This window comes from Oncorhynchus tshawytscha, linkage group LG08 (assembly GCF_018296145.1).
Source record: "Oncorhynchus tshawytscha isolate Ot180627B linkage group LG08, Otsh_v2.0, whole genome shotgun sequence".
In the NCBI taxonomy this organism is placed as follows: domain Eukaryota; kingdom Metazoa; phylum Chordata; class Actinopteri; order Salmoniformes; family Salmonidae; genus Oncorhynchus; species Oncorhynchus tshawytscha.
Window position 1 is genome coordinate 77929130 of NC_056436.1, and position 8839 is coordinate 77937968.

The 8839-nt window shown below is 42.9% G+C and overlaps 1 protein-coding gene across 1 annotated transcript; it reads right to left on the reverse strand.

Moving 5' to 3' along the window:
- Window positions 1–5707: 5707 nt before the first annotated feature.
- Window positions 5708–8581, reverse strand: LOC112255901 (protein FAM243-like). Its single transcript, XM_024428739.2, has one exon. It carries the CDS (start codon window positions 6934–6936, stop codon window positions 6178–6180), a length of 759 nt encoding a protein of 252 aa, XP_024284507.1. The 5' UTR covers window positions 6937–8581; the 3' UTR covers window positions 5708–6177.
- Window positions 8582–8839: the final 258 nt, after the last annotated feature.

The following is an 8839-nucleotide window of genomic DNA, read 5'->3' on the forward strand; positions in this document are numbered from 1 at the left end:
AGGTTGTATCTCTGGACATGCTGGTTATAATGGGTGAGGTCACCGCATGTGTGGGAGGTGGGACAAAGGAGGTATCAGAGGTGTGAGGAGTGGAACTAGGGGCTCCATTGTAAACTAAAACAATGATAACTAACCTGAACAACAGTATACAAGGCATATTGATATTTGAGAGAGACATACAACAAGGCATAAAGTAATCGCAGGTCTTGATTGGGAGAGCTTGCTAAAACAACAACAGCTAGTCAGCTAACACAACAACAGCAGGTAAAATGGCGATGACTAGGCAGAGAGGGTCGGATTAACTACACACAGAGCCTGAGTTTGCGGCTGGGGCCGACAGATAAAACATAAATAAACAGAATGGAGAACCGTGATTAATGGACAGTCCAGCAGGCATCAGCTATGTAGCCAAGTGATCATAGTGTCCAGGAGGCAGCAGTAGATGGAACAGGGAAGCCGCCACTACGCTAGCACGCGGTCGACACAGCGTTTAAAGTTAGTAGCCCGGGGAGGTAGGGGGGGTCTGCTCAGACGGAGGCCGGTTGAAGGGACAGCGGATGGAGTATTTGTCGGCAGACCAGTCGTGGTGGTGTGGCGAGGGGGCCGTGTCGACAGAGAATCCAAGCCAGATGGCGAAAGAGGTATTGTAGAATTTAGTTTGTTAGCAGGGAGATGTGCCTGGCTCACGGGTAACTGGTGCTAGCTCCGTGGCAGTGGCGTTAGCCAAGGTCCAGAGTTTACAGCAAGGATCCGGTGGAGTATTGGGCTCTAGCCGTGAATGAGTGGGGTTCGGGTGAACAGCTGAGTAGGCCGGGAGGTGGGCCTCAGGGAATAGCTTTGGTACTGGGTGCAAGCTAGCTGTGAAGATCAGAAGTAGTGGTCCAGGGATTACGGCAGGAATCCGGCGTTGTTGAGGAGAGCGTTGTTTGGATATAAGAGCAACGTCAACTCACCATCATTACGACCAGGAATACGACTTTCCCGAAGCGGATCCTGTGTTTTGCCCACCACCCGGGACAATGGATCGGATCCCAGCCGGCGAACCAATACAACGATGCCGTAAAAGGGGCAGATGAAGCGGTCTTCTGGTCAGGCTACAAAGACGGGCACATCGCGCACCACTACCGAGCATACTACTCGCCAATGTCCAGTCTCTTCACAACAAGGTTGATAAAATCCGAGCAAGGGTAGCATTCCAGAGGGACATCAGAGACTAACGTTCTTTGCTTCACGGAAACATGGCTCACTCGAGACACGCTATTGGTGTCGGTACAGCCAGCTGGTTTCTTCACGCATCGCACCGACAGAAACAAACATCTTTCTGGGAAGAAGAGGGGCGGGGGGGTATGCCTTATGATTAACGAGACGTGGTGTGGGCACAAAAACATACAGGAACTTAAGTCCTTCTGTTCACCTGACTTAGAATTCCTCACAATCAAATGTCGACAGCATTATCTACCAAGAGAATTCTCTTCGATTATAATCACAGCCGCACATATTCCCCCCCAAGCAGGCACATCGACGGCCCTGAACTAACTTTATTTGACTCTATGTAAACTGGAAACCACATATCCTGAGGCTGTATTCATTGTAGCTGGGGATTTTAACAAGGCTAATCTGAAAACAAGACTCCCTAAATTCTATCAGCATATCGATTGTGCTACCAGGGCTGGTAAAACCCTGGATCATTTTTATTCTAACTTCCGCAACGTATATAAGGCCCTCCCCCGCCCTCCTTTCGGAATAGCTGACCACGACTCCATTTAGTTGCTTCCAGCTTATAGACAGAAACTAAAACAGGAAGCTCCCGCTCTCAGGTCTGTTCAACGCTGGTCCGACCAATCTGATTCCACGCTTCAAGATTGCTTCAATCACGTGGATTGGGATATGTTCCACATTGCGTCAAACAACAACATTGACGAATACGCTGATTCGGTGAGCGAGTTTATTAGCAAGTGCATCGGCGATGTCATACCCACAGCAACTATTAAAACATTCCCCAACCAGAAACTGTGAATTGATGGTAGCATTCGCACGAAACTATCCAACCCCCGATCATAACCAGGTCGCAGTTGTAAATGAGAACTCATTTTTCTAATGATCTAAAAAGGTGAGGTTCAACACCTTCCAAAACATCCTTTCAATATGCTCAACATGTCTCCTCCACGTAAGCCTCTCATCAAACCACATATTTAAATACTTAAACTACCAACACACCCTACCTACACTACCGGTCAAAAGTTTTAGAACACCTACTCATTCAAAGGTTTTCTTTATTTTTACTAGCTTCTACAATGTAGAATAATGGTGAAGATATCATAATTGTGAAATAACACATATGGAATGATGTAGTAAACAACAAAAGTGTTCAACTAATTCAAATATAGTCACCCTTTGCCTTGATGACAGCTTGATGACAGCTTGATGACAGCTTGATGACAGCTTGATGACAGCTTGATGACAGCTTGATGACAGCAAAGGGTGGCTATTTGAAGAATCTCAAATATAAAATACATTCTGATTTGTTTAACACTTGTTTGGTTACCTCATGATTCCATATGTGTTATTTCATAGTGTTGATGTCTTCACTATTATTCTACAATGTAGAAAATAGTACAAATAAAGAAAAACCCTTGAATGAGTAGGTGTGTCCAAACTTTTGACCGGTAGTGCATGTCCTGACCACATGTGTAGCCTAACATCTTTAACCTTCCTCCTAGAATACACCATAAAGCAGGACTTGGCCACAGACATGCTAAACCCCCATGTTAAAGACCAATCTTCCACAACTCCCACAGCTTCTTGCATCTTCCTCATCACATATTTCACATTCCCATTTCTCTTGCATGTATCATCGGCATGCAAGGCCACACCCACTCCCTGTCCCACCTCCTTAAATATGTAATCTATCATCAGGGTGAACAACACCAGACAAACCACACTTCCCTGAAGAGTACCATTGTCCACTTCAAACCTCATTGACAATTCTGAACCCACCCGCATGACGCGATCGAACAGGAAGTCCATGATCCAGTTACACAGACGTCCCCCAAAGCACAATGCACTCAACTTGATCAACAACCCTTCCTTCCACATGTCAAAATACACAATAGTCATCCTCTTTTATTGTCAGGCCCTTGGCTATCTCTGCACTAACTGTCACCAGGGAATCCATGGCAGACCTCCCTCTCCTGAACCCACTCTGTGCTACGCTCATCAAACCCCTGACTTCCAAGAGATACATCATCCTACTCACTATCAACTTTTCCATCAATTAACATGTTGGACATCAGTGCAAAAGGCCTTATAACTGACAGCCCCAAGGGATCTTTACCTGGTTTTACAAACGGCAACACCACCGCATGTTTCCACCCAGCAGGTATCAACTCAGTCTTCCACACCCTATTATACAACCCTAATAATGCTTCCAACATACTGTCCATGGCATGCTTAAACATCACATAACACCCTATCTTCTTCAGGAGCAGTCCACCTGCAGCCCTCCAACACCCTTGTCATCTCAAACATAGAGAACTTTGCATCCATAGCATCTCCTGACTCCCCCTTTCTCTTTAAAACATATCCATGCCCGTTTAACTTCTCCCCACGTCTCCTCTTACTCTCATCACCAAGGTGCTCACATCTATGAACAGCTTCAAACGCACCACGTAGGACATTTGCTTTTTCTTTACTTGATACAACTGTGACGTTTCCTTCCACCAACACTAGAATTCCAGTCATTCCCATCATTTTTTAAAACACTTTCCAAAGCGCAGCTTTTCCGGTCCCTCCACCAATCGTGGAGCAAAATTCCCACCATTCTGCTGGAGGCGTTTATTATTTAAACGCACTTAACCCGGAAATAGAACTAGGTAATTTCCTGAGGCATGTTGCTGTTTATTTCAGTTCAATTTGCCGCATAGTGAGTTGAGCTAGTTATCGTTCGTAATGGAGCAGACTGTCTCAAATGTGGAAGTCTGTAATTTAGCCTTCACTGGGGAATTTGACAAATTAAAGACATGCATTTTAACGGATAAATCGCTCGCTTGCGAAACGGACCAGGTAAATGATCATCACTTGAAATGAATAACCAGCTAACGTTAGCTGCTACACTATATATACAAAAGTATGTGGACACGCCTTCAAATGAGTGGATATGGCTATTTAAGCCACACCTGTTGCTGACAGGTGTATAAAATCGAGCACACTGTCATGCGATCTCCATCGCTTGCACAGTGCTCCTTGGGATGTTTAAAGCTTGGGAAATCTTTTTGTATCCAAATCCGGCTTTAAACTTCTTCACAACAGTATCTCGGACCTGCCTGGTGTGTTCCTTGTTCTTCATGATGCTCTCTGCGCTTTTAACGGACCTCTGAGACTATCACAGTGCATGTGCATTTATACGGAGACTTGATTACACACAGGTGGATTGTATTTATCATCATTAGTCATTTAGGTCAACATTGGATCATTCAGAGATCCTCACTGAACTTCTGGAGAGAGTTTGCTGCACTGAAAGTAAAGGGGCTGAATAATTTTGCACGCCCAATTTTTCAGTTTTTGATTTGTTAAAAAAGTTTGAAATATCCAATAAATGTCGTTCCACTTCATGATTGTGTCCCACTTGTTGTTGATTCTTCACAAAAAAATACAGTTTTATATCTTTATGTTTGAAGCCTGAAATGTGGCAAAAGGTCGCAAAGTTCAAGGGGGCCGAATACTTTCGCAAGGCACTGTACTTACCAGAGCAACCTGTGTTGTATGACATTTGAAACTGTTCAAGAAATGCAGCTTAAACATTATTATTTTTTAAAGATGTAATAAGTTGGTGTCTTAAAAAAACCTTGATTAAATGAATCACCTCGTCTACATACACTACCGGTCAAAAGTTTTAGAACACTTACTCATTCAAGGGTTTTGATTTATTTTTACTATTTTCTTCATTATAGAATAATAATGTAGACATCAATGATGAAATAACATATGGACTCATGTAGTAACCAAAAAAGTGTTAAACAAATCAAAATATATTTGAGATTCTTCAAAAAGCCCCCCTTTGCCTTGATGACAGCTTTGCACACTCTAGGGATTCTCTCAACCAGCTTCACCTGGAATGCTTTTCAAACAGTCTTGCAGGAGTTCCCACATATACTGAGCACTTGTTGGCTGCTTTTCCTTCACTCTGCGGTCTGACTCATCCCAAACCATCTCAATTTGGTTGAGGTTGGGGGATTGTGGAGGCCAGGTCATCTGATGCAGCACTCCATCTGCAAAATAGCCCTTACCCAGCCTGGAGGTGTGTTGGGTCATTGTCCTGTTGAAAAACAAATGATAGTCCCACTAAGCCAAAACCAGATGGCATGGTGGATCGCTGCAGAATGTTGTGGTAGCCATGCTGGTTAAGTGTGCCTTGAATTCTAAATCTTTGCTTATTTGAGATGTTCTTGCCATTATATGGACTTGGTCTTTTACCAAATAGGGGTATCTACTGTATACACCCCTACGTTGTCACAACACAACTGATTGGCTCAAACGCAATAAGGAAAGAAATTCCACAAATTAACTTTCAGCAAGGTACACCTGTTAATTGAAATGCATTCCAGGTGACTACCTCATGAAGCTGTTTGAGAGAATGCCAAGAGTGTGCAAAGCTGTCATCAAGGTTAAGGGTGATAACATATGTGTTATTTCATAGTTTTGATGTCTTCACTATTATTCTACAATGTAGAAAATAGTTTTTTTTAAAGAAAACCCTTGAATGAGTAGGCGTTCTAAAAATTTAACCGGTAGTGTATGTTAATATCCAGGCCTATTTAAAACATGTTTCACTGTCTGAACATGTGATTTGGTTGTAAATTCATTGCATTCCTTTGATTCTAAATACATTGATAATCTGTAACAAGTTTTATTTAATTCTATTTTGGTTGTGACTCTTAATGAGTCATAGCATTTCGTAATGTACAGTTGTGATTGAGAAGGAGCAGGAACCTTGCTTGAATCAATAACATTGCAGTATCGGGTGAGCACATTATCCTGTGCCATAAAGGTTTAGACCTTTTGGCAGAGACCATAGCACTAACCTCACAATACATGAAAACTATACTTTTACCAACAAACAAAAAGTCCCTTAGCCAATGTCATGTGCATCTCTTTTATATAGTCTGAATGAACCCGTTGTCACTGCTTGTCATTTAAGTAATGATTCTCATTCGTCCTAACTCGAGACAATGCTTCCTCCCATTTCCTCTTGGTCATCTTCTTCAGAGCTCCCTCCATCAGCTCATTCCAATAGACGTATTTATGTAGAGTGTCACGGTCGTAAATGGCCTCCGAATACTTCCCATGGTCGTTGGTCGCAAACCACTTCACCGTGGACCAAGCGCTGTTCAGAGGGCACAGGTGCGCGCACTGGAACGGGATTTGAATAAGCTCGTGTCCGTACGCGCGCGCCAACGTCGGGCAGCAGCTCATAGGTATGAGATCCACCGGGGCCTCGGGCAGGTGATGAACATACCCTGCGAAGTTACAATCGTCAACTTTCCTTGGTGACCTCCAGCTATGATTGTTCACTACTATTGCACATTTCCCGTAGTTCTCCCTTAAACTGCCACACAACTCTTCAAATATTTCCCCTGAAGGCTGCAGTGAGGAGACACCGTTACAGTGGAACAGTAGTTTGTAATTCCATGGAACCCATCCTCTCTGACCTCCCGCGTGGATGACGCTCCAGCTGTGTCTGCTGCTAGAGGCGTCCGTTGCCGCGGAGATGTCACCAGTGATCAGACCCTCTGGAAACTCGGTTTCACCGAGATAAACTCGGTAGAACCCCTCGCTCTGCAGCTGTCTGATGTCGCGGATGTATGGCACACACTGGGGCCCGCTGTTGGACCTCCTGTTCCACATGAACTGTAGAAGGTTCCGCAGCTTGAGGCGCATCCTCGGGCCTTTTGGATAGGTCTAGGACAGAGTACTCTTCTGGCGCACATTTACAAGTTCTAAGGTGCGTCATAATATAGCCGTCATTCGAGCAGAGTTTGTTACCTATAGCCCATAGTCCCATCAGCTTGTCACCTAAACTTCTTTCCAAAATAGAACAGGAAAACAATAGGCTTGATTAAATCAGAAGATTAAATAATCATGATTCAAGGTTCCATGTATTTCCATATTTCAAGCATATGAGTTCTACAGTTGTCATGGCACCCTAATAACAGCCTCAGCCTGGTCTCATAGACTAGATGCAACATAGTATACGTAAATCCGGGACACTAAAAGTATTATCATATGTTATGTTTGGTATGGTTACATAAAACAGATTGTTTCTTAAGGCATAATGGTGGGCGTAATGGTAACGTCTAGCAACTCAACGTTTGTGAGTTTGAATGTCATCATGGACAACTTCAGCGTTTTAGCTAATTAACAACTTACTGCTTATTTGCTACTTCGCAACATGTTAGCTAACCCTTCCCCTAATCTTAACCCTTTTAGCTAACCCTTCCCATGACCTTAACCATAACCGTTTATCATAAATCCTACACTTAACACTAACCTCTAGCCTAGCTAGAATTCGTAATATATCAAACGTTTTGAAAATTCACAACATATTGTGTATTTAGCAAATTCATAACATATAATATCAATTGTAATTTGTAACATATCATATGAAATGAGTGATGGATATTCAAAAATGAATATATACCATATTAAACGTAACATACAGTTTCATATTAAATTGAGTATTTCAGATTTACGTACAGGATAATATCAAATGCTCTGAGACCAGGTTGCAGCCTGAGCACAGAGCTGTAAATGTGTACATATTTAATTATTTTGAGGTGATTTTAATTGTTGATTTATAATCAGCGCTTTAGTTTTTAGATAACATTTGAGTTTTTATTACCTATATCTGGTATTTTTGAGACAAGTATTTGCAGATTGACTGATAGGTTAACACTCTTTGGCTAATGACTCTTTTTGAAAAAATGCATCTGGACAGAGTACCATCTTTTTTTGTTTCACCTAGCTGCCAATTTCTGATCTTCTGCTAACATCATTTGAGGAGTTGCCTGAAGCGTGAGGAGACTGGGAGACAGAGCTTAGGCAGAGGGCTCACAGTGAGGACGACTGGCTACTATTCTGATCCTTGTGTGGTGAGCTTTCTGGCACCCAGAGCTGCTGAGACATCACCCAAGTGGTGTTACACAGAGTGGAAGAGGGTGGCTGTAAGAGTCAGGCTGGTTCCCAGACTTGCCCTCTACAAGATCATCAGAAGACTCCATCAATATCATCTACCATCCTCTGACCAGCTCCCTCCGCTCAAGCCCCTCAAGCCTCTCCATCTGCAGAGGATGCAGCACTGAAAGACTTGGCCTCTATTGGTTGACCTGATACAGTATACTGCTTGTTTGTTTTTTGCTCTTGAAATGCTTTACGTCTATGAAAAGCACTATAAAAATGTAATATATTATTATAGGCTATTTGAGTTCAATGAATCGGTCATAAAATTACATTTTGTCACGCCCTGGTCGAAGTATTTTGTGTTTATCTTCATTTATTTGGTCAGGCCAGGGTGTGGCATGGGTTTTTGTATGTGGTGTGTATGTATTGGGATTGTAGCTTAGTGGGGTGTTCTAGTTAAGTCTATGGCTGTCTGGAGTGGTTCTCAATCAGAGGCAGGTGTTTATCGTTGTCTCTGATTGGGAACCATATTTAGGCAGCCATATTCTTTGAGTGTTTCGTGGGTGATTCTCCTTAGTGTCCTGATGTCCTTGTTCTGTGCACCAGTATTAGGCTGTTTCGGTTTTCGTTACGTTTATTGTTTTGTAGTGTTTGTATTTAGATT

Coding starts and splice junctions, on each gene's coding strand:
- LOC112255901 (XM_024428739.2), bottom strand. CDS start 6,936: ATGCGCCTCAAGCTGCGGAACCTTCTACAGTTCATGTGGAACAGGAGG.